The 27,704-nt window shown below is 31.2% G+C and overlaps 2 protein-coding genes across 4 annotated transcripts in view; one reads left to right on the plus strand and one right to left on the minus strand.

Moving 5' to 3' along the window:
• LOC114345196 (cardioacceleratory peptide receptor) overlaps nucleotides 1-25,691 on the minus strand; it is a 370,854-nt gene extending 345,163 nt beyond the window's left edge. For 2 of the 3 annotated variants that reach the window (XM_028296017.2, XM_050646429.1), the window contains exon 1: nucleotides 25,494-25,691. In XM_028296017.2, the coding sequence (XP_028151818.2) occupies nucleotides 25,494-25,574 (81 nt within the window). In that variant the 5' untranslated portion in view covers nucleotides 25,575-25,691. The remainder of the gene's footprint in view (nucleotides 1-25,493) is intronic. The other variant, XM_050646430.1, reaches the window with a different exon arrangement.
• Nucleotides 1-27,704, plus strand: part of LOC114345218 (uncharacterized) — a 231,693-nt gene that overhangs the window by 188,129 nt on the left and 15,860 nt on the right. The gene's annotated exons all lie outside the window — the stretch shown is intronic.

Consider the following 27,704-nt stretch of genomic DNA (forward strand, 5'->3'; position numbering starts at 1 on the left):
CCTTTACGTGCTCACTGTATAAATAATGGTAACCACTGAATACATAATTAGTGAAAAAATAATCCTATCATTTATACAAGTAAAGGTTATCCAAGAACATTCAAAAAGTGAACGAAACCGAAATAGCCATCTCTACCTTTCTAATGACAATGTCACTGTCAACCTAATGTTTACATCTGCAGTTTCCATACCAGTGAGAATTTTACTACACGTAATTTGCCGTGTAAAGACAGAAAAAGTAGGGATAGCCTTAAAATATTTGCGAATTATGTACCCATAGCCTTAAGAGCATACAGTAGCGCGTCATCAATATAACTTCGGGAGATTATTATAGTATCATACCTTTTTTCATAAGGTCTGTGAAACATTGGCAACAGTGGTAATCTTTGACATTATCTAAGATCAATATTTTGACAATTCATAGGCGCGCTAAATGGAAGTAATGGAAAACAATTGTATTATTAGTAAATAAATATTTGATGGATGCGACCGTTACTTGATGGAAGTTCATTTTATCTAACAATAAAACACTGAAAACGTTTATTTTCTATACTTCCACAAAATTTATTATAACTATGTGGCTACAGCTGACTACAGTTTGCCTTTTTAAAGCCTTTAACTGAAGAGGTTGAGGAGTGGGGAGCTGTTTGTCTCGAGTTGGTCATTCAAAATTATATCTTCATTATATCTGTAATTGTTTAATTTATTAATTTCCATAGATTCTAATAAAGATAGCTTAAGGCGTTTATTTTGAGTATGCAGAATTTGAAACTCTTCATTAAAAGAATGATTATGATAAAAGTGTCTGTTTTTCTATTGTTGAAAGCCCTTTTGTGTTCTGCTATCCGTTTGTCAAAGGTTCTGCCAGTTTGACCGATGTAAGTTTTCGGACAGTCACCACAACTTAGTTTGTAGACACCACTCTGTAGTTGTTTTCTCTTTCGGCTCTTATTGTTCTTAATATATTTGCTTAAGTTGTTGTTAGTTCTGAAAGCTGGTGTTATTCCTTTCTTTTTTATGTATCTGGCTATTTTTGTTGTTATTTTGCCAGTATATATATATAAGAAATACTGGATATTAGTGATAATATATATAAATACTGACTGCAACCCTAATAAACCACTTGTTTGTTTATATATATATATATATATATATATATATATATATATATATATATATATATATATATATATATATATATATATATATATATATATATATTATCCGGCCCACGTTTTCAGTCCCGCTATATTATTCAGGCTACCTAAGACCCACTTAATCCAAATGATTTAGGTGTGTATATAAACAGGAAATAAGCAGTTCGAAAATATAACTTCTTAAGCATGCCTAGAGGGGAAAACATTTCTTTTTACATAAAAAGTTGCATACTGAATAACAGTTTTTAAACCCAATTCATTTTACCACCTTCTCGAGCCCATATATACTACTTGATAATATCCCACCATCGTAACCAGACCCAGCGGTGTTGCCAGACAATCGGGACTCGTGGCGTTGGTCGAAAATGTTATAGCATATACCAATCCCTAAGTGGTCACAATTATTGGATTTTTAGAAGTTAATAAATTTGTCTCCATAAAGTATCATGACCTTGGGATTCATTATTTACTATACTTAAATTATACAAAGTAGTCCAGTTGGGTTAGACGAATAAAAGGCCTAAACCTTGCATGCCGAGCTGCCCCAAATTTCATTTTTCTAATCTTTAGGAAGGGTCAATAGTAGTGTAAATTTAAAATCTCGACTGAATTCCGCCGTTGAGTAGCCGCCATCTTGATTTTAAACGAGGACCGTTTTTTCTCAATATCTCCGCCATTTTAAACTTCTTGACAAAAAGTGTAAGAACTGAAATGGTTGAAAATTCGATTTTATATAAATTCTTTTATTATAATTTTTTTCGTGCGGTCGATATTTTCCGAGTTATGGGGGAAAATAATGAGAGTTAGAACATAATTATTGAATTACATATTTCGTTTATTATTAGATTTACGACAAAAATGTACCGATAAAAAATAAAAAGAATTAAATTTTATACAATTTTGATTTCTTTCACCTTTTTGTTAAAATCAATATTTAAGGTAGTACGTAGTCGGTAAAGGCGCGAGCGTAAGACCTGATTCATTTTATAGCAATGGTTTTTGTTCAGCATCTACGCCATTTTTAACTTTTCGATAACAACGGCCGGAACTAAAATTGTTCCACATATGATTTCCTACAATTTCTTATTAACAATTTTTTTGGTGCGGTTGATATTTTTGGAGTTAAGCGGGAAAATAGTAAAAAGGGGTGGGAGGCATAATTATCCCAAGTATTATAATTTTATCATTTAGGGAAGGTCAGTAGTAGTGTAAATTTAAAATTGCTACTGAATTCCGCCGTTGCGTTAGCCGCCATATTGATTTTAAAGAAGAAGCGTTGTTGCTTAATATCTCCGCCATTTTCAACTTTTTGAAAAAATGGTAGGAATATAATTGTTGGAAATGCAATCTCCTAAAATTTCTTTTGCACATTTTTTTATGCGATCACTATTTTTCGAGTTAAGGGGTAAAATAGCGAAAGCGGAGGGGAAGCATAATTATTGAATAATTGTCTCGTGTATCATTAATTTAAGGACATGATTGTACGTAAACAAAAATAAAGAGAATTATATTTTATACAGTTTTTGAAACTTCCATTAAGTTTTTTGTCAACTGAATATAATTTTGTTCTAACATTTTTTTTTTTAATTTTGGACCCTGTTTGGGAAAATTCCCCACCCCTCCCCCTTCGTAGGTTCTCTGGTCTCTCTAGCCAGAGAACGAGCCTTCGTAGGTTCACTGGTTCTCTCGAAAAATTGTAGTAACTCGCTATTGTAACAAACTCAGTCCTTACAATTTTTGTCGAAAAGTTGAAAATGGCGGAGATATGGAACAAAAACATTTGCTATAAAACCAATCAGGTCTTACGCTCGCGCCTTTACCGCATACGTACTACGTTAAATATTGATTTTATGAAAAAATTGATCAAATGAAAATTGTATAAACTTTAATTCACTTTTATTTTTATATAGGTACATTTTTGTCGTAAAACTAATAATAAACGAAATAATTCAATAATTATGCTCCAACTCACTGTTTTCCCCCATAATTCGGAAAATATCGACCGCACGAAAAAAATTAAATAAAATAAATTATCGAAAATTGAATTTTCAACAATTTTAGTACTTACACGTTTTGTCGAAAAGTTGAGAATGGCGGAGATATTGAGCAAAAACCGTTCTCGTTTAAAATCAAGATGGCGGCTAAGGCTACAGCGGAATTCAGTCGAGATTTTAAATTTACATTACTATTAACTCTCCTTAAAGATTAGAAAAATTTAATTTGGGACAGCTTGGCATGCAAGGTCGACTGCTATCCCGACTGGGCTAAAGGTAGGTATAGTCTTTTTACTACAAAAGCAAGGTTATGTAGGTCAAAATTTCTGACGTCAGAGCACTGACAAATTATTAGAATGTGACTTTTCGTCATGGCCACGTTAATGCTATTACCTGTCAGAGATTTTCTTTGTTTTTTTTACTGTACAAATAATATATCTAATTATTTTTTCCTATTAATGATGTCAATCGGTTTTCATTTCTTGCCGAAATATATTAATAATACGCCGAAATATTTGTAATGTTAATTAAATCAACTTTAAAATTGACATTTTTTTAGCTGACCGAACTGACCGATCTTGCAAAAGTGTCAAAATGGTATTATAATAGGGCTTTTCATTCACAGTCATTTGTTTCGAGCTTCTGCCATATGTTGTATAATCCGGGTAGCTCGAAACAAATGACAATCGATGAAAAGCCCTATAAGAAAAACGTAATCACGAGTACATTGAGAATTTTAGAATTATATTAATTAAATAACCAACAACATATTTTATTATTAATAATATAAATTTTATGAAACATTCCTTTAAGTTAAATACTCCAGAAAATAATAATTTTATTTAAATATATCAGACAATCGTACGCTGTAACGCTGTAATCGTACTGATGTAACAGTTCTGTGTTGCTACATTTTTCTTCATTTCGTACACAATTTGATTCAAAATATAGCTTTACACTGTAGGTACTATTTTTATAAATACCTACACATATTAAAATATACCTTAATTTAAAAACTATTGCAATTATTGTTGTGTACCTATACTATTGTGTTTGTGTTCGTATTGAGAAACATTGTGCAAAATCAAAAATGCTTCTTTAATAGGTTATTTATTTTTAAACAAGAACGAAAAAATGGGATTCCCTTTTACCATTAACTGCAGAGAATAGATGTAAATTAAAGAATTTAGATTTCTCAGATTAGCTTTATTAGAAATAAGTTTATTATTAGATTTAAAGATTTGAAAGTTTTCTTATGAATTTTAGCGTTTGCAGTACTTAGTTTTAAAAATATTAAATAATATATTTTAATGATTATACCTACACTGTGGTAATATTGCTGGTAAATAATATATTTCGGCAAGTAATGAAAAACAAATTGACATCATTAATTTGAATAAATAACCATAGATATTATTTTTATAGTAAACAAAAAAATCTGACAAGTAATGACATAAACGTGGCCATAATGAAAAGTTACATTCTAATGTTTGACAGTGCTGTTACGTCAGAAATTTTGACCTACGTAATCTTGCTTTTGTAGTAAAAAGACTATACATATATAAAATTTCGCTGATTTAAACTAACGAACTCAAAAATAACAGTATATTATTTAAAAAATAAACAAGTTTCGTTCGTCGAAAATAAATGCAATTCTTTATGCATTTATTATATCCACAAATGTCGCCTGCTTAATCGCAAAATAGATTATGTTACCCTTTATGTAAGCTCTCTTTTACAAATAAATTTAAACTCATATAAGTTTGAAGTCTAATTTTTACTTTTAATTTTTTAGTTAACAACAATTTTAGTTTTTTTTATTAAACGACAATATTGCATGTTTGTGAATGTGTTTTGAGTATCTCAAAGAAAAATCTGTAAAAATTACTGTTACAATATTTCATGTTTTTTTCAATTTTCTAAATTAAAATATGGCATTTTGGATAAACAAAACTTTGTTTTCTTTTTGGGGAATAATTCAACACAAATCTATCATTGTTACCAGCGCGAAATAAAAAAAAACGGTAGTTAGTAGGCAGTTTTAGCATATCGGGTCTGTATCAGAACTGTAGATATATACCCAATCAACGTATATTTAAAAGCCTCATAATCCTTAAAACTTGTTATAATTTTGGATCAAATAAGTTTTAGGTCGTTTTAGTGTATCGGGATTGTATGAGCCCTGTGAATATATATTCTTGGTTTATTTATACACCATACGGTGTTGCCAGGTGTAGGGCTTCTAGGCGTATGTTAACTATGCCAAATATATACAGCTAGTTAAGCGTGACCGAAGCGCCCTCGAATCTGCCGAACGGTGAACTAAATCTGTATATAATATGATGTATTACCGATTTTTCAAGCCCAGCTAAAAATTCACCCCCTGCACCCCCTACACCCCTAGAATCCAGTACTATAAGTAAACGTTGTCAGACCCGAAGCCGGGTCTGACAACGTCACTTTTGGACTGAATAGGCGGTGAAGTATGACGTTTTGGGACTGTATAAGCGGTCAAACAAATATATATATATATATATATATATATATATATATATATATATATATATATATATGATGGAGCAGAAGTTACTGGGTTCTTTCTGTGGTGGTGGATATACTTATTTCAGGGCTTTCTTATGGAGTTTTTGGTTTAAAATTTTATTAATTTGTTTGTTCGTTATAGCCATTGTTTACTGCTATTTGTTACAAATAGCAGTTACTGTTACAAATACTGTTAGAAATAGCAGTATACAATGGCTATAACAAACAAACAATTAATAAAATTTTAAACCAAAAACTCCATAAGAAAGCCCTGAAATTAGTCTATCCACCACCACAGAACCCAGTACCTTTTGCTCTATCACATGTACTAGCAAGATAACAACAAAAATAGCCAGATACATAAAAAAGAAAGGAATAACACCAGCTTGCAGAACTAACAACAACTTAAGCAAATATATTAAGAACAATAAGAGCCGAAAGAGAAAACAACTACAGAGTGGTGTCTACAAACTAAGTTGTGGTGACTGTCCTAAAACTTACATCCGTCAAACTGGCAGAACCTTTGACAAACGGATAGCAGAACACAAAAGGGCTTTCAACAATAGAAAAACAGACACTTCTACATACGAACTTCATCTTCTAGATCATAATCATTCTTTTAATGAAGAGTTTCAAATTCTGCATATTCAAAATAAAGGCCTTAAGTTATCTTTATTAGAATCTATGCAAATATGCTATAGCTAACAGCTGTAGTCACATAGATATAATAAATTTTGTGGAAGTATAGAAAACAAAACATTTTCAGTGTTTAATTGTTAAATAAATATTTATAAAAATAAACCAAAATGGGTGAGAATTTTATGTTAACATAGGTATTTGCACGAAATAATAATAATAAATAATCATTTCGTTGTGAAGCGAAACAAGAGCCGTCTTATTTTATTTAGTTCATAGAGCGCCAAAAGCACCAACTAGTTTCAACCCTTAATAGAACTTTAAATGAACTTTTCCAATTTTTTTAAACTGTTGATAATATTTTTAGAATAAAAAATCCTCCTAATTCTTTAGGTATATACTCGCATTAGAATTCGAAATGTTTTTACGTAAATATACTTACCTATAAGTAAAACTCACAATAATTAACAATAATCTATTTTTTCGAATAGGCCAACAACTTAGTTCTACTACACAAAAATATAATAAATTAACTATAAATAAACACTACTTTCCTACGAAACAACAATAACGAATTGTCAAAATAATACACTACTGCACTGAACAGATATCGATAAAGATAACAGGCGTGGGATTACGAACACTCGATACGAATCGTATCCGCCAAGTTTTACTGTAGCGCCTTACGGTGATACATGGCGGATACGATTCGTATCGAGTATTCGTAATCCAGAACAGATAAGAGAAAGTCTGACGCAGATTTGTCAAAATGACAGTGACAATTTCTCTACGTTGCCTAATTAGTTATTAGTTATAATATGTTTGATTTATTGTTAGAAATAAAAAATTTTACTAGGTCCAACATGACACAAAATCTAGGCATGGGTTAAAAAAGTTTATTTGAAGAAAGTGTATTATTTTGTTTTTTTTTTAATGGCGGTACAAGCTCATTTTTTTAATATTGTATTTAATTACAGAGTAATTTCCACATCTTCTTCTTCTTCTTCTACGGCACTACAGACCAAATTGAGCCTTGGCCTCCTTTATTTTTTGGCTCCACTCTTGCTTGTCTGTGGCTGCTTTTCTCCATACACGGACTCCTAAAAGGGCTTGTGCGTCGCTGTTTACTGTGTCTTCCAAGCGCTTTCTTGGCTTTCCAACCGGTCTCTTTCCCTGCATTCTAGCATTCAGTGCTCTTTTTGGTAGCCTATCCTCTCCCATTCTTATCACATGCCCGGCCCATTGCAATCTTTGTATTCTAATGAAGTCTGACAGGGGTGTTTCCTTATAAAGTAATTTCCACATACTAATATATTTCTCAAATTGGGCTCTGTAACGCCATTCTTTACTATATTACGAATATGTGTGGAAAATATCTCGACAAAATATTTAAAATTACAGCCGCAATCTTGGACCGCGTTTGTTGCTACCTGTTGATCGCTACTGCTGCCTCTTAAACTTGTAGATGCTAATAGAAATATTTTAAAGTTTTTGTGTACCTATTTAAATGTAAATTGACATTTTTTAAACTTTAATTTTAAAATTAATATTAAATAGGTACAAGCAATTGGACTTCTAAGTCCTAAGTTTTCACCGAACGTGACCAGAAGTACAACTTCTTCTTTTCTTCAAGTCCTCTGTCCGTTGCGAATGTCTATTGAATGGCTATTGACATGGCAATTCTGATCTTGCTTACGGCACTTGTAAATAGTTCGACCGATGTGAGCCCAAATCACTTCTGCAGAAAACAATTTTTGGAACCGCGGTACCACCTGGCACCCTGTGGATTTGTTATAAGGACCTCTTTTTGAGTAAGTTTTTGCAAAAAAAACCAATCGGAATAATTTACCTAACGAATGAGAACATACAGCTTGGACTAATTTGAAATATCAAATTGATTTCCTATCGTTTAAGTTGTTTCGATGACCTATTAAGTGTGGTATTGTTTTGTTAGGTTAGGTTGAATATAAGAGGGAGCTTGACCGCTATTCCACTCGACTTAAGAGGTCTATTGTGGCTAATCCCCAAGTTAAATTTGTTCTTTGAGCCCATCCATTTTAACAAAGTCTTTTATGGCTTTAGGTGACATTTCTACAAAGTTGAAGGGTTTCCCAGTATAATCAAAAGTACTAGAAAATAAATTCTTCCGGTAGTCAGTAAGTTATATTTACCGGGTTTCCCAATAATAATAATGGCTCTCGGCCATATCTCAGGAACCGTTTATAGTACAACTTTGAGAAAAAAATATTTATAACAAAAGTTGCCTCGGGAAAAGCCTAAAAATTATTTTCATAATTGTACGTTCACCGCTAGAGGGTGTAATTGAATATCAAAAATTTAAAAATCAAAATTTTACAAAATTTGCCTAAGGAAAGGGCACTAAAAATCCGATCATCGCATTCTTCATAAAATTCTGCGCATATTTGATTTTACAAGTTTAAGTCGACCTTTGCAAATAAGAGGTGGGGGTGAGTGGGAACCTTGTTATGAAAAAATGGCTGTAAGTCCGATTCTGCTAAATCGAATTTTGCAAAACTTGGTCTTGTTGAAAACAGCTCTTTTTCGTCAATGTAAGAGTTATAATTTCGAGACAGCTTATTAAGTAATATGCTAGCTATTAGGCGTTATTTAATTATTTTCAGAAATCTAGTTTTCTTGTTGTTGTTCTGAGGCTATTTCCTTGTGGCATTTTTATGATTAACTATTTAGTGGGAAATAAGCCACAATTAAATTGAAAAAATAATTTTATTAACGTTTCGAAGCCCAAATCGGGTTTCGTTGTCAAAATACAAAATACTATTAAAATAAACAAAAATGTTGTTGCTAAGTAAAAAAATTCGTCTAATAATTTATTTAATCTGACCCAATTATATTGGCAATTCAGACGTATATTATACATTTTAAAGTAGAAGACTTTAAAATGATATCGCCAATATTTATGAGTTGCGTTCCTGGAACGACTTTACTAAAAGATAGTTTATTCGATTACATGAAATCAATCCCAACTCAAGAATATCCGTCACAAAAAAATCACAGCATGTGATCTGTCTTTAAAAAGACAAACAAATGCAACGATGACAATAAAATTCTCGCGTTAGAGATTCCATAGTAAATCACGAGGGAAAACCAGGAAAAAACCTCGTGATACTATCCCGACATCGTAAGTATTTGGTCTTACATTTAATTTACTTTCAAAAAAACTAATACCAAATTCTGACTTTAATATGTTTAAATTAAAAATAATATTAATAATACATAGATCTACAATAAGTAATATTAAAATATAAAATTTGTACTAACTCGATATATTATTGACTTACTAATCGTGGTATTTTCTTTCTGTTGACTTCCTCTTTCAGTATGGGTAACCACATCCTACTGCATTCTACCGAGGAATTTGCGTCACAATTAATTTCATTCAGCATAATTAGAGCCGCTTCTTTTATTTTTCTCTTTTTACTATCTGATTCTTTCAAAACTATACTTGAATCTCTCCACTGAACTCTATGTTCATTATCCCATATCCCATGCGTGTTGACATATTTGAGATCTATTAAATTCTCTATTTTTAATATAAGACTGATGTTCACTTATTCTAACGTTTAATGGTCTTGATGTTTCACCTAAATAAAATTGTTCGCATTCACAAGGTATTTTATAAATGGAATTCTTTGTTCTTTCTTGTTGATTGTTAGGTTTAGTTTTAGATAGAATAGATCTCAATGTGTTTGTTGTTTTGAATGTTGTTGAAATGTTGAGTTTATTTCCTATTGTTTTAAGTTTCTCGGATAGTCCTTTTATAATATGGTATTGATATTTTCCTGGTATTATTTCTTGTGAATGTTGTAGGATCCCGTTCTAAGTTGTTCTGTTCCATTCGATCCAATCTTGACAATTCCTTATTTATAAACGATAAAGGATAATCATTTTTTAATAAAACATATGTTAACAATTGTTTTTCTTCTAAAAATGAATTTTCGTTAGAACAAGTAATTTTGGCTCTATCATATAAGGATTTAATGAATCCCTTTTTAACGTTGATGTTGTGATTTGATTTGTAATTGAGATATCTGTTGGTGTGTGTTGGTTTTCTATACACTTGAGTCTCTAGTTTTCTTTGGAAAATATTAAATACAAGTATGCATTTTTCAAAGGTAGTGTGCTGTGGAAAAAACAAAGAAACATTTTTTAAATGTCAACGTGTATTAATTAAAACAACAATAGAACAAACAATACTATAAAATATACCAAAGAAATAAACACAACTACTTAGTGACGACTTAAAATGTCCAAATTATGGCCCATAATTTTCGATGCAAATATTTACTCTTTAAGAGTATATTGAACAGCAGTCACAATTTCTGCTCTCGCAATGCTTTGCATGGCGTTTCCTACTCTGTGGATCATGCTTTCTCGAGTAGTGGGTCTAGCGGCAAAAACAAGGTATTTAATCCGCCCCCATAAATAAAAGTCTAAGACAGTTAAATCTGGTGATCTGGCTAGCCAAAAAAATAGGCTTCCACGTCCTATCCATCTATCAGCGAATGACTCATCTAAAAAATCCCTTACTACTCTGGAAAAATGCGGGGGACAACCATCGTTCTGAAACAACATTGACCTATGAACTGCTAGCGGTACATCTTCCAGAAGAAAAGGCAATTCATTCCTTAAAAAAATTAGATAGCGTTTACCAATAATAGCAGTATCGAAAAGAAAGGGTCCAATTATCTGACTATCACCAGATTTATTTAACTGTTTGGTGTGGGGACGGTTTGGCATTTAACTTTTATTTAGGTATGGGGACGGATTAAAGACCTTGTTTTTGCAGCTAGGCCTACTCGAGGAAAAATGATCTAGAGAATACAAAACCCCATTCAAAGCATTTCGAGAGCATAAATTAAGACTGCTTTTGAAAGAGTAAATGCTTGAATCAAAAATGATGGGCAGTAATTTGAACATTTAAGTCGTCACTAAGTAGTTGTTTTTATTTCTTTGTTATATTTTATAGTGTTGTTTGCCTTGTTTCTTTGTTGTTTCCACAGCACACTACCTTTCCTTAACTTTATTTACCGGCGCGACAGTAACGGTTAGGTTTAAAATTTACACTTTTCTAAGATATCTCGATAAATAAAAAAGGTATCGACATGCGGTTTTCGGTGTTATGTTACTAATTTGGTCTAATTTTGTAATACAGGATTAAAAATGCATACTTGTATTTAATATTTTCCAAAGAAAACGAGATTTCTGAAAATAATTAAATAACGCCTCCTAGCTGGCATATTACTTAATAGGCTGATTCGAAATTATAACTCTTACATTGACGAAAAGAGCTGTTTTCAACAAGACCAAGTTTGCAAAATTCGATTTAGCAGAACCGCACTTACAGCCATTTTTTCATAACAAGGTTCCCACTCACCCCCACCTCTTATTTGCAAAGGTAGACTTAAACTTGTCAAATCAAGTATGCGCAGAATTTTATGAAGAATACGATGATTGGATTTCCAGTGCACTTTCATTAGACAAATTTTATAAAATTTTGATTTTTTAATTTTTGATATTCAATTACGCCCTCTAGCGGTGAACTTACAATTATGAAAATAATTTCCAGGATTTTCCCGAGGCAACTTTTGTTATAAATATTTTTTCTTAAAGCTGTACTATAAACGGTTCCTGAGATATGGCCGAGAGCCATTCTTATTGAGACACCCGGTATAAAAATTCTAAGCAGGCTAATATTTCAGAAAAACGTGTCCAAGTGTCGAAATTCTATGGATGTTAAAAAACGCTAAGCTGTTTTTTATTTTTTTTTAATAAATCTTTATTCTTAAAGGTTTTGAATTTTTTAGATTATCTTTTTGATAAATGCCCTCAAAAAAACTTGAATGGAACGTAGACATTATACACCAGGGAAATACGCAAAAAAGACACTGTTAGAGATTGTGACAAATCCAGGTATCTGGCTTTTTTTTATTGGAGGCCTATTGGTATAAAGAAAATGTATTATACTTTTTCTGCAGATATTTCGGCGTCTTTTTTAAGAATTAGCAATTTGTTGTAAAAAATGCCATTTTTCGATATTCTTCATAAAATATATCGATATATTTTTTACTAAAGCTTAATATTTGAAACAAAATTACAAAGAATGCCACTTTTTCCATATTTTTCTTAAATTTTGAAATGAAATTACAAGAATTTATCTTTTAAAACATAAAATAAGTTTTAAAATGGCGGTTGATAATAAAAGTTGTAATAGCTATTTGTATAACAAGGGAGGAAAGTGCTACTTTTCCTCCCGAGAATGAAGTTTACTGCCCGACGCGTAGCGGAGGGCAGTAATCATTCAAGGGAGGAAAAGGCACTTTACTCCCATGTTATACATATGGTTTTTCCACCTTCCTCAAATAACAAGTCATTTTTTCATTTTTACTTAATTTATTTATGTAACTAACCAACAAAATTTATTAGAACTAAAACTAACAAGTAGGTACAATATAACTGTCAACTGTCAAATATAAGTCAAATTATTAATGTAAACATTGTTAAATCAGAATAACAATTTACTGTTTTTTACCATTCTGCAAAATAGAGAGTGTTTTTAAATAAATGTTAAAATGTATAGATACTTACGTAATAGAAAATAGATATTGTACAGGGCGTCAATAAGTTATATTTCATGAATGAGACGTCATTTTTACTTTTCCTCCCTAGGGAGGAAAAGTACAACTTTGCTCCCTACAATTAGGTCCGGAAAAGTATACTTTCGGTAGAGGTAGGTGGAAATAGTTATTTTCCTAACAAGTGCAAAAAGTCATTCTTTTCCGCACGCGACTGCATTTTGCCGAACGACGCGAAGCGGGAGTTTCTGCAAGAGACTTTCTGCAAGAGTTAGGAACAATATTTTTTCTAAGAGTCTTTAAAAAATTACCAAATCTTAATCAATTAATTTAATTAATATGAAAATACATACACAAATTAATTCTTTGACAAGGTTGTCAAAACCAAACTTTCAATATAATTAGTTAGCATGACGATGATTTTGGTTTCCATGACGATGATTCAAAACGACTGTTATTGTCTACCGATTTGACTTTCGAATATTATGTCAAAATAATTTTATTTCATCGAATTGTCGCGTTAATTTCATTAAAACAGGAACACAATGAGATATATTTGAAATAAATTAGTAAATAATATCTAAATATTAGTTTATTGCATGTATTATAATTACTTTAAGGCCATATTAACATATCTAAATTAACACGCGTGCGGAAAAGTAAAAACCGCGTGCGGAAAAGTAACACGCGTGCGGAAAAGTGAAACTTTCTAAACTAAAATGCGTGCGCGAAAGTAGACATTTTTGCACGCTCGTAGAAAAAATAATTTGTTGCTTTGAAAACTAAAAAATAACGCAAAATCGATCATTGTTTATAACTATTGCAAAAATCAAACTAGATATTTGCTGTTGCTCCCAACGTTGGACATTGTGGTTTATAATAAACCCTCAAAATTTTAGATCTATTTATTAAGGGGGGCAGGCGCAAAATTTCGGCTCTAATTATTTACCAAACTATTTATTTATTTTTAAACAAGAAAAATGTGTACTTATACAGGGTGTTTGGTAAAGAATGGGCCATAGCTTAACCTTAGATTCCTGGCGTTAAAATACGTCGATTTAAGCTAACTTACCTTAGTACGACAGTAGATAATAACCAAAATACAGGGTGTCAAAATTAAACTTTTATTTTATTTATCCTTCAATATTTCCTAACACGCATGAGATAATAGATAACACGAAATTTGGTAAGCGCTGGGTTTTTTGGTACAAGAAATCTAAATTTACTAGCAAAAATGATGTATTATCCAGATGACGCCACATACGCCTTTCAGCGCTCATTTAATAGGTTCCATTTTTTTTATTACCAACTCTATACAGGGTGAGTCATGAGGAACTGTACATACTCCTACCTCGTATAGAGGCTCCTATGTGGAATAACAAATGACCATTAAAAAGTGTCTGCTCCTCTTGTTTAATAATATTCAGGGCGAGTTTCGTATTTTGACAGAAATTTATAGTCGTCATAATTTTTGAACGGTCAGATCAAAAATCAAATTTGACTATGAATAATAATTAAAAGTTTGGTAAAGTGAACCATAGATTTAAAAAAATTTACTTTTATTACAAAAATTAATTTTTTTTGAACAAATATTTAATTTATGTTACCACCCAATCAACTGATTTATTCAAACTAGAAAAAAATCAGGCCCGGATTTAGAAAATTATTTCGTTTTGGTCTTAGAAAAAATTTCACCCTGTATACGCTTTTTGAAAACTCTCATATGAATTTTACAAATTAGACAAATAGGCAATTAAAATGGCATATTTATTTTTTCCCCACACGATTATTTAATATTTTATTAAAAAATCAAATTTGTCAAAATCGGAATTTTAACCTAAAAATGAAAAAAAAAAAAGATGAAATCAGGGTTTAACTCGCTACAACGTTCCATTTTAAATTTTTTTTTCTGAAATTTTTATAGCACATATCTCTTACCATTGTGAAGATTATGACAATATTTGTAGACTTTCAGTCTTCTTCTCGTAAAAGTTATGAATTTTTAAAAATAAAAGATGCAGATTCGTGAATTGCAGTGTTAAATCGCAGAAATTAAGTGAAAAAATTTAAAATTTATCTATTTGATCACGTCTATGTTAAACTATTGAGTCCAAAGAGAAGTGTTATGGGGAGATTTAGATCTAAACGTGTTAAAAAAAAGTGGTGAAACTTTTAATTTTAAGAAAAAGGTTGTTTAATTTTTTTTATTTTTATGGTAAAATTGCGATTTTGACAAATTTGATTTTTTAATAAAAAATTAAGTAATTGTGTGGGGAAATATGCCATTTCAATTGTCTATTTGTCTAATTTGTAAAATGCATATTAGAGTTTTCAAAAAGCGTATACACGACCCAAACGAACTAATTTTTTAAAGCCGGACCTGATTTTTTTTTATAGTTTGATTAAATCAGTTGATTGGGTGGTAACATAAATCAAATATTTGTTTAAAAAAATTAATTTTTGTAATACAAGTTAATTTTTTTTAAATCTATGGTTCACTTTACCAAATTTTTAATTCATAGTCAAATTTGATTTTTTTATAAAAAATTAAGTAATCGTGTGGGGAAAAAATAAATAAGTCTTTTTAATTGCCTATTTGTCTAATTTGTAAAATTAATATTAGAGTTTTCAAAAAGCGTATACAGGGTGAAATTTTTTCTAAGACTCAAACGAACTAATTTTTTAAAGCCGGACCTGATTTTTTTCTAGTTTGAATAAATCAGTTGATTGGGTGGTAATAGTGTACCGATTGACCAAAATAAGAGACACATCGATTTGACCGTTCAAAAATTATGACGAATATAAATTTCTGTCAAAATGCGAAACTCGCCCTGTATATTATTAAACAATGGGAGCAGACACTTTTTAATGGTAATGTGTTATTCCCCATAGGGGCCTCTATATGAGGTAGGAGTATGTACAGTTCCTCATGACTCACCCTGTATAGTTTTTGAATCAAAACTTTCATTCTTTTAATATTATTACTTAAAAATGGTATATTACATCCATAGATAGAGATAAAGGCATTTTAAATCTGCAAGGCAACATAATTTTTTGCATAATATCATTGTAGTTATAATCGAAAAATTACTTAAAACTATAAAAATCTCCAAAAATGTATCGCAAATTTCTTCAAGTGGAATTTGCGATACAATGACATAAATATGAGAACTGGCACAATTATTATGGTTTCAAGTTGATTTTTCGGGTGTAACTACAATGATATTATGCAAAAAATTATGTTGCCTCGCAGACTTAAAATGCGTTTATCTCGAAATCGGTTGAGTTTAGCGAGATGAATGTAGTACAACCTTTTTTAAGTAAAAATATTAAGAGATTAAAAGTTTTGATTAAAAACTGTGTAGAGTGGGTAATAAAAAAGATTGAACCTATTAAATGAACGCTGAAAGGCGTATGTGGCGCCCTCTTGGCAACATATCGTTTTTGCCGACGGATGTAGATTTCCCATCCCAAAAAACCCCCGCTTACCAAATTTCGTGTCGTTATCTAATGTCTGTCAGGAAATATTCAAGAATAAATGAAATAAAAGTTTAACTTTGACACCCTGTATTTCGGTTATTATCAATAAAGACTGGATTATATGCAAAATGCATATGCATATATATGCTGCATATTTCTCATGTTTTTCATAAATGCATATGCCTTGCATATTTGGAGATTTAAGAGCATATAAATGCATATTTTGATGGGAATTTACTCTACCCCATTTAAAAATAAGGTATATATTAGTAACATCAACATCCATTAAAATAAAATGTGAAAGTAAATATTTTGCTGTTAAGCTCCTTTGTTGTTGTACCCATAAACATAATGGGCGTTATTTATAGCTGCAGGTATCATTATCCGGATATTTAAGATTTATAGACTTCTCAGAATTTACAAATTACCTAAGTAAATACCGATTATATTTTGAATAACATTACAAATATTACCTGTACTTTCTGCTGGTGTCGGCCAACTATGAATTATTCTGGGAAAACCAACCAAAACGAAATTTTAAGCATTTTAAGGGTAGGATAGATTATTTTATTTTATGAATGGTTAGTCTTAAATCAATCGCCGATTATTCAACTTTTGTGATTGCAAGTTATTGACTATACTGTGTAAAAAAATCATTTTATTATTATTGTGAAAATGCCTAAAGTAGCAAGGGAAAAATCAAGTCTTCTCAGAAGTTGGATTGGAAGTAACAATCATCTAAAAGTTATCGACAGTGAAAGTATGTTTTGCACCATTTGTGATAAAAAGGTAAGTTCTCCACTTCAATAGATTTTTAAACTTATCAAACTTCTTTGCACATCTATGTGTCTGTCTATTCTAAAATGACAAACCGTCCCATTTCTTCAAAAACTGTTTTTTAAAGTTCGCAACGGTTTGGCTTATACAGAGCGAGGTGTTGAGAGTGGCCCACCCTGTATACTACGGTACACTGACTGTACTTTATTGTTTGACGATTTCAATTTCACTTTGAGAAATAAAAAAAAATTGGGGGAGGTTTAAAAAGTTTGATCATTTTAATGTAGGTATCTATTTACGAAAACATCTAAAACATCATTATCATTTTATTCCAGATTCCATGTCAAAAGAAATTCCAAGTAGTTCAACACATAAAAACTTCACTTCACCAAACTAAGCTATCAAAAAATGATAATAAACCTCGCCAGCAGATTCTACAGAACAGTTTGCAGATTCAGAATACGTCAGTTGGGCAAGAAACCTTTGCAAAGGATTTATGCCATTTTTTTTTGAACTGCAATATCCCTCTGCACAAGTTAGAACATAAATCGTGTCAAAACTTTTTAAAAACTTATTGCAAGATTAAAGATAAACCAGCTCAAATACCAAGTTCTTCAACTCTTCGGAAAAAATATGTCAGTGCATGTTACAAAGATGTGATGACGAGTATTAAAAATCAGTTAAAAGCCGAATATCTTTGGATTTCCGTCGACGAAACAACGGATACAAAGGGTCGACAAATTGCGAATCTAATTGTTGGAGTTCTTAACGACTCTGGCGATTTTAAAAACTCATACTTAATTAGTGTAAAATGTTTGGAAAAAACAAACTATGCTACAATAGCTAGATTTGTTAACGAATCCCTAACAAATTTTTTTTTACCTGATCAAGTACCATTTGAAAAAATATTATTAATGCTTAGTGATGCCGCCTCATATATGATGAAAGCTGCATCCAATCTTAAAATCTTTTTCCCTAATTTAATTCACTGTACATGTTTGGCGCACGGCCTAAACAGAGTTGCAGAGAAAGTTAGAATTGAATTTCCCAATGTAAACACCTTAATAAATAATGTAAAAAAAGTATTTCTGAAAGCACCACTACGTGTACAGGTATATAGGGAGATGCTTCCCGATATTCCTTTACCACCAGAACCAGTATTAACCAGATGGGGAACTTGGCTTAAAAGTGCTATATTTTTATCTGAACACTACGACGACATCAAAAGCGTTATTTCAAGTTTTGATCCGACTTGTACCGCTATTGATAACTGTCAAAATATTTTTAAAGAAAAGTCTATTAAAAATCAATTGTTGTATATAAAATCGAATTTCGATATCATTGAAAGTTCAATTACAAAATTAGAGGCTCAAAATTTATGTCTTCACAATAGTATGTCTATTGTTGATTCGGTTAAACAGAAAATAACAAATCTGAATGGGGAAATTGGAGTAAAAATTAAAGATAAACTTGATGACGTTTTAAACAAAAATGAGGGTTTCACTTTATTGCGTTCAATAAATAATATAATCAATTTTGGAAACTTCGATGAAAATATTAATATGGATCCGTCTCTAATAGCAAAGTTTAAATATGCCCCAATTACATCTTGTGACGTTGAGAGATCTTTTTCTGCCTATAAACAAATATTAACAGATAGAAGACATAATATTAGTTTAGAAAATATGAATCAATATATGATTATTTATTGTAACAATAAAAATATGTAAATTTGTTTTATTGTACTCTTTTTATAATATTAGTTTAGAAAATATGAATCAATATTGTAACAATAAAAATATGTACATTTATTTTATTGTACTCTTATTTATCTTGTGGTCAAAATAAAATATTTTGCCGTTTTATTTGTCACAAAACCTGAAGTTAAAAAAATATATTAAGAAATAATAATACAATTTGGTTTAAATTCAAACCTATTTATTTATTTTTATTATTTTTTATTTATTTATGTATTTAACGTAAACCATAAAATTATTCATATAAAAATAAGTGCATATATAAATGCATATTTGCATGTTAATTGTGCATATTCAGCTTGTTTTAAAATGCATATTGCATGCATATTTTAGACATTTTTTAGTGCATATTTTCCAGTCTCTAATTATCAACTTTCGTACTAAGGTAAGTTAGCTTAAATCGACCTATTTTCACCTCAGAAATATTAGGGTAAGCTATGGTCCATTCTTTATCAAACACCCTGTATAAATAAAATTGTGTAATAGTTCATATTATATGTAAGTGTATTAGTTTAGATATATTCTCGATTTTTTTAACCTGATGAGGGGTCTATTAAGAGACTCGAAACGTTGTTTCTGTTATAGATTAAGGTAATGTAAGCTAATATTATAATATAAACATGAATAATTTTCCTCTAGTAAACAACTTGTTTTGATTTACAAATACCAATTTATAATCTTCGGACGTTCGAGCCATAATTCATAATCGAGCAATTTCATTTGCTCAATTTTGAACATTTGCTTCAACGTAAACAAATTCGATCACACTGTTTGGATAAATCAAATATATTATACGTAGAACGAAATAATACGTTATTACCGAGGGCCGAAAGTCCCTTAGAATAAACAAAAAGTTTCTTTTCGATCAAAGGACATCGCACACATCTTATGGAAAATATAATGTCACTCAAATTCAATAAAATTTATACCAATAGATTCGTTTTAAATTAACGATCAAATCTTATCATTGCGCCAACTCTCCATTTTCAAAAATACGAGCAGAAATTGATATAAATAAATCTGAAATCAAATGGGTAGGTCCATAAGTTAGAGAGAGAAAAAATATTTTAAAATACCCAGATTCTCGGTACTCCATAAATCAGCGGATTAGTTTCACTAATCCGCTTAGGCCCAGCGGGATTTAAGCTGTTATGAATAGCACTCAGAGCAATAATGATTGTAAACTAACATTTTATGGACTCCAAAAATGTGATTTCGATAAACTTTAATTGCAATTTGCGCCGTAATTAATCATAATTAAGAGTTGGCGCAATGATAAGAATTGATCGTTATATTAAAACGAATCTAATCGTATAAATTTTATTGAATTTGAGTGACATTGTATTTTCCATAAGATGTGTGCGATGTCCTTTTTGAAATTAGAAATTACACTAAATTTTCTCTTTTTTTCGCCCTTGTAATTTATTTAAATAAACATTTTAGAAGTTTTCAGGTACTTTGGACCCTCGATAATCATGTATTCTTTCATTGTGCGTTTGTGCACATTGTGCGTAAATAGATGAATGCATTTAAATAGTATTGGATCAAGATTTTGCGTCCACCCCCTTAAATACAATCAATCCACTGATACACCTTTTTGAAGGTTTAGATTGTTTTAAATAAGAAAAAAATTGCACCATCCCTTTGAAGGGCGACAAAATTTTGCTTCGAGATTACTGAAAAATTTGAGTAAAATTTACTATAATAAAAAAACTAATTTGACTCCGATAGTAATACATTCATTTTCGATGGATTTTTTTCAAAAATATTTTTAAATAATATTTTTTAAACGGATAACTTTAATATACCTGAAGGGACCTTTTTTGGTAGGGGAGCAAGGTATGCTAAATATGCAGTCACTCGAGCGTTATGGGGACTTATTGGGTTGTGAAGAGTAGGTCCTAAAACCAAAAAAAAGTAAAGTTTTCCATTTTAGTGGGGACTTTCCATTTTTAATTTAATTTGAGATCTCCAACAATCGTTTTTTTAGATTATAGCGGCATCTCCATAATTCGAAAAAATGTCTCTATTAAAAATTACTTATTTTTATGTTAGGAATCCAAATCTGCAATAAGAATTGGGGGCCCCCATTTAAGATTTTAAAGGAACCACCATCCGTGGGGGTCGTGTTTGGTGCCATTCGATAGATTTTTCAAATATGTTGTGTTTCAAATATATTTTTCGCTTAAAATTTCAAATTTACCCCCCCCCCCCCCCCTCCACTCTCCATGGGAAGTCGTGTTTGGTATTATTGGGCACGGGCACGAGTTTTTTAGTTTGTCGATCTGTCATTCATTTCGCGAATTATTCGCTTGTTTCTTGTGAAACTTTAGAACTCACCCATTTCCTTACGCCCCTCAAATCGTCAGATTTTTGAAATATACTCTCTTTTACATGTATTTAACTTACCTTATCTTAATCTGACGATTCGGAGTTTCTCTAAGGATAAATTTTTTTAAGAGCCAATATATGGTAGAGGTATGTACCTACATTTTCAGGGTACAAGGTTTCTCCCCATGTAATATTCTAACGCGCTCGAGTAACTGCAAAAATCCCCGCTTGGGCTCCCCTACCCTAAGGAAACCCAGATATGACTGTTTAATCTTTACCATGTCGAATGAAAATCGGCATTTTTAACATTAGCATAATATAGGGAAAATCTGAAGGTGTTATATTTTAATTCGTTAGGTTAGGCAATCATTTTTATTTTAAGAGCGTAGATGTAAAATTTCGGACCAATGCTTTCTAAATGTATTCATTTTTCCGCGTTTTGAGAAAACTAATAAGTATTTTTCAAAAATTTAAACGCAAAATGAAAGATTACGTTATTAACGAGGACGGAAAATCCCTGAAAACTTATATAATCTTTATTTTAATAAGTTACAGGGGTGAAAAAAAAAGAGAAAATTTAGTGTGATTTTTAATTTCAAATGTCTCATTTAAAAGAAACTTTTTTAATGGGAAATAAGCCACAATTTTACCAAAAAAATGATTTCATTAACATTTCGACGTCTAATTTGGGTGTCGTTGTCAAAATACAAAATAATACAGTATTATTTTGTATTTTGACAACGACACCTGACTTGGGCGTCGAAACGTTAATAAAATCATTTTTTTGGAAAAATTGTGGCTTATTTCCCATTGAAAATAGTTGATTATAAAAATGCCACAAGGAAATAGCTTCAGAACAACATACAAATTTTTTGTTTATTCTAAGGGACTTTCGACCCTCGGTAATAATGCAATCTTTCATTATGAGTTTAAATTTTTCAAAAATATTTATTAATTTTCTCAAGATTCGAAAAAAAAGAATGTATTTAAAACAGATAGGCCCGAAATTTTGCGCCTACGCCCTTAAAATAACACTAATTATTTTTTAATTATTATAAACAGATTAGCATTGTTTATTTAAAGGTTCCAGAAAAACTATTGCTTGCTAACTAAGACTGCAGTTTGCCGAACGACGCGAAGCGGGAGTTCAGAAAGCAGTCGAGTGCGGAAACGAGACTTTCTGCAAGAGTTAGGAACAATATTTTTTCTATGAGTCTTTAAAAAATGACCAAATCTTAATCAATTAATTTAATTAATATGAAAATACATACACAAATTAATTCTTTGACAAGGTGGTCAAAACCAAAGTTTTAGCATAATTGGTTAGCATGACGACGATCTTGGTTTCCATGACGACGATTCAAAACCACTGTTATTGTCTACTGATTTGACTTTCGAATATTATGTCAAAATTATTTTATTTCATCGAATTCTCGCGTTAATTTCATTAAAACATGAAAACAATAAGATATATTTGAAATAAATTAGTAAATAATATCTAAATATTAGTTTATTGCATGTATTACAATTACTTTAAGGCCATATTAACATATCTAAATTAACACGCGTGCGGAAAAGTAAAAAGCGTGCGGAAAAGTAACGCGCGTGCGGAAAAGTAAAACTTTCTAAACTAAAATGCGTGCGCGAAAGTAGACATTTTTGCACGCTCGTAGAAAAAATTTTTATCTACGAGCAATAGTTCAAAAGTTATTTCTATTTGCTTATAATTCAAAATGAACCGTAATTTTGCAGAAGGTTTTAAGTTGTGAAGTTTTGTTTAACCTTTTCTGATTCATATTTTAAGTCTTAAACCTTCATTTGGTTTCCGTATAATTAGGGTATCTTCATTATTTTCCGACTAATGTTATTGCAATAAAGGTGTCTGGGATAGACAAATATAATAACTTTTAAACTACTTAATTGGTGGATCGATCTGATATTTTAAGGATTCATTAGGGAGCAGAAGCAGAGAACAATGAACACAATCCTATGTGTTCGTTGGTCTCTTCCAGAATACCCCACTTTGGGGACAACAAATATCTAGGTTGAATTTTACACTAGTTGTAAACAATTAATAATTCGCCTGATTTTGCAGTTTTCAAAACAATTAATTAATTTTACAACTTTTAGTAATAATAGTAGATACATTCTTTCACGGTTTTTGCTGTATATTTTAAAGAACCGCTTGTATTGACATGAAATTTGGCATACGCATAGCTATCATGTCAAAGAAAAAAGGGATATGGTGCTGATGTGTGCTTTTGCCCTGGGGGTGAGTTTCACCCCATCTCGGCGGTGAAAAGATATATGTCCAAGATAAGTCCGGAAATGGATAAATTGACTAATTTTAAGCAACTTTTGTTCTATAGAGTTTTTTCACCAAATGAACACTTTTCGAGTTATTTGCAAGTGAATATGTTCCTTTTTCAACAAAATAACCAGGTTTTTAGACGGTTTTTCGCAACTAACTCAATACGTAAGCATTTTGTCGAAAAAAATATTCCTAGCAAAACTATAGCCTATCAAAAACTGAAGAAAAAAAACGGTGTACATATTAGGTCTCCATACCCAGCAAAAGCAGGGTTATAGCTAATGAAAAATAGGTTCATATTCGAAAATTCCAAATAGAATAATTCAATGGGAAATATCCAAATAATGAAGCATTCTTGGGGAAAACGCATGACAACTTTTTAAAGTGTTTAAAAAAGCTTTATTTCTGTTTTTATAAAAAAAATTTCTAGCGTCGAATGTAAGCAACGCTCAAAATAAAGTTGGTCCCTTTTGTTTTGGCAAAAATAAAATCAGTAAGATCACCCCAAATTAGCAACTTAAATGAAATTAATCGTTACCGCTTCACAAGTTACTCTACTTATGTTGTATTTATATGATCTGTAAGTTTCATAGATTCAAAGTGCTTATTTTTGAAAAAATTTGGTTCTAAGTAAAATTTTTTAAAAATTTTAATTTTGAAAAAAAAAATGCTTTTTTTCAAAATAACTTACAAATTGTTAGAGATACCAACAATCTTAAACAATAAAAAAAGTCGGCTTTACTTTTCTGAATATTTTGTATTTTTTTTGTTTTTCTGTAAGACAAAAATTGGTTAAGATTCGGTGTTTCTAAATTTGCATACACTCGTGATATGTGACTCGTTCAAGCCCTTTTAACTACAGCTCTTTCAAAAATAACGACTTTGAACCGATGAAACTTACAGATCATATGATCAATACATACGCGAGTAAAAAACTTATGAAGTGGTAACTATTAAGTTCATTTGAAATGCTAATTAGGGGGTGATTTTCCAGATTTCTTGCCAAAAAAAAACCAACTTTATTTTGAGCGTAACTTGTTTACTTTTGATGCTAAAAATTTTTTTAAAAAACAAAAATAAGCATTTTCTAATCACTTTAAAAAAGGTAAAATGAGCTTTCCCCAAAAAAAGTGCTTCGTTTTTTGGTTATGGCACGTTAAAATATTCCATTAGAATGATTAGAATCTTTTTTCGACCAAATATTTACTTTTTGAGTTATTTGAGAAAAGCCGTCTGAAAACGTGGTTATTATATTTTGTAGAAAATTTAACAGATTCACTCGCAAATAACTTGAAAAGTATTAACTTGTAGAAAAAACTTTATAGACCAAAAGTTGCTTAGAATTATTCATCTTATCCATTTCCGGACTTGTCTCGAACATTTATTTTTTACCTCCAAAGGGGGTGAAACTGACCCCTAGGGCAAAAGCACACATCGGCACAATATCACTTTTTTTCTTTGACTTGTTAGCTACGTGTATGCCAAATATCATGTCAATCCAAGGGGTTCTTTAAAATTTAGAGGTTTTGCAATATTTTACCTTTAAACGACGTACTATAACCGCTGTTTTAAAGCTTGTTTTTTATATTTGAAAATAAGAAGTTTTTTAATTTTACTTTAAATAGTCAGCCTTTTAATGCTAAACAAAAAATCAAAAAATTGCATTTTTTACACTAAACTGTTAATAAAAAAGAAAAGATGCCGAAATCTCTGCAGAAACGCATATGTTTTCGTTCTATAGGCCTGTAATAACTAGAAAAAAATCACTATACCTAGATACCTACATTTGTGACAGTCACGAGACAAATCTTATTTCCTGATCTGTTAGTACCTATAATTTTTCTGGTCCAACACAAATATCAAAAATTCGTAAAACTTATGACAGAACAACTTACCTCGTAAAAATAAAACTTGTTGATATGTGTCCCGTTCGTAGGTTCCGAGTCGTTGATAATTTCATTTTTCACAGATGCCATATTTCAACCGAGACACCTATTCTAACTATTTGTTTATTTTTAAACAAGAGTCACCCCAATCGCCATCCGCGTGGTAGATGATTTAAAGCACAACGAACAGTGAAAAGCGACTGTCTACAAACCGCTAATTTTTAAAGTTATATATCGGCGGGAAGCACCCGAAAACATGCGCGTTTTCCGCCTGTTTTCCGAGTTTAGAAGCAAATTTGTGCTTTTTATTTATCTATGTAAATGGTTGATTCTTCCAACATTTGACGTTCTATATAAAGCACTGAAAACTACTGTTTTCTAGGATTATTAATTTGTTCCAGACGGCTGTTTTGATGTTGGTTTATCGGATTAAGTCTTCTCCTCATTTATAAGTCTTCTCATTTAAAATTCATGTATTCATATAAAGATCTGTCTCGCGCCGATTGTTTCTCACAATTTTATGTAAAATTTTTGTATGCTCAATTCTTACTTCATATTTTGCGGGAAAACAAAATTAACAAAAAAGTAATTTTTGTTCATGCTTTTGGTGTGTTCGTTTGATCTTAATTTTATTTATGGTAATGCGAAACATCTGGTTTATTGGAAGAAAATTATAAATAAAAACTGCAATAAAACAAAAGCAAACGTAACTAAATTATTAAAAACAGGAAAAAAATTGTAAGATTTATTAGGCATTAGTATTATTATAAACAAGTAAAAACTGACCATAAACTGACTGTATTGTGACAAAGAAATCCATACCATCTGAATGGAATAGAGCCAAAACAATTCTTCTGCACAGAAAAGGAGAAAAAACTGATCTGGAAAATTACCGACCAATCAGTCTGTTAAACCATCTTTATAAACTTTTCACGAGAGTAATCACCACAAGATTAGACAAGAAATTAGATTTATATCAAAGTAGGGAACAAGCTGGATTCAGAGCAAACTTTGGAACCAACGATCACCTCCAAACAATAAAACAACTCATCTAAAAATCCATAGAATATAACAAGCCCTTAGTTTAAGCATTCGTAGATTTCCACAAAGCATTCGACTCAGTAGAACTCGACAGTGTTATAGAAGCACTAAACGAGAGCCGCATTGATAGCCGATATTCGAGGCTAATATGCAATATATATAAAAATGCGACAAGCTCGATACAAATACACGCTAACAGCAACCAAATAAAAATCCAAAGAGGTATCCGTCAAGGGGATACGTTGTCACCTAAACTTTTCATATCGGCTCTACAAAAAGCGATCAAAACCCTCGAATGGGGTAATAAAGGAGTAAATGTGGACGGAGAGATGCTACATCACCTAAGCTACGCAGACGATATAGTCCTGATTGCAGACCATTTGGGACAAATAAAGAAAATGTTGGAAGAACAAAATATATGACGAACTTAGTACCAAGTAAACACCTTGAAATACAAAATGAACAAATAGAACTGGTAGACAAATATATATATATATATATATATATATATATATATATATATATATATATATATATCTGGCTCACGAAATTAAGATAGGTAAGGACAATCAAACAACCGAAGTATTATTAGTCTCTTATATATGAAAATTATTGTCTTATATACTCTTATTTTTGCTGGTCTTGAGAGTATTTTTGATTTAAGTAGGGTCATTAATGAGTAATATGCCCTGTTTCCTGCAATGATCCTGGCTGCCACGTCCATTTCGTATTTATTTTGAAATGTTATGATCGCTCCCAGGTATTTAAATTCTTTGACGACTTCAAAATTGTATTCATTAATGGTTATGTTTTGTCTAACCCTTGGTTCTTCGTAACCACCATGTATTTGGTCTTGTCCTCGTTGACCTTAAGACCAACTTCCTTGGCTCCGTTCTCGAATAGGGTGAAAATTTCTTTTGCATCTCTGGTGGATTGTCAATTTAGTCCACGTCATCCGCAAAGGCCAATAGTATTTTTGATCCTTGGGCGGCAAATTCGTTTGTTAGTTGTGGCTGAGCTTTCCTTACTGCATGTTCCAGTGCGAAGTTAAACAGCAGGGGGGCGAGAGGATCTCCTTGTCTAAGCCCCGTGTCAATGAGGAATTCTTCCGACGTGGTGCTGTCAATTTTGATTCGTGCAGAAGCGTTCTCCGTGCTCACCTGTGCTAATCGTACCAGC

Source organism: Diabrotica virgifera, chromosome 3, assembly GCF_917563875.1.
Source record: "Diabrotica virgifera virgifera chromosome 3, PGI_DIABVI_V3a".
Classification (NCBI taxonomy): domain Eukaryota; kingdom Metazoa; phylum Arthropoda; class Insecta; order Coleoptera; family Chrysomelidae; genus Diabrotica; species Diabrotica virgifera.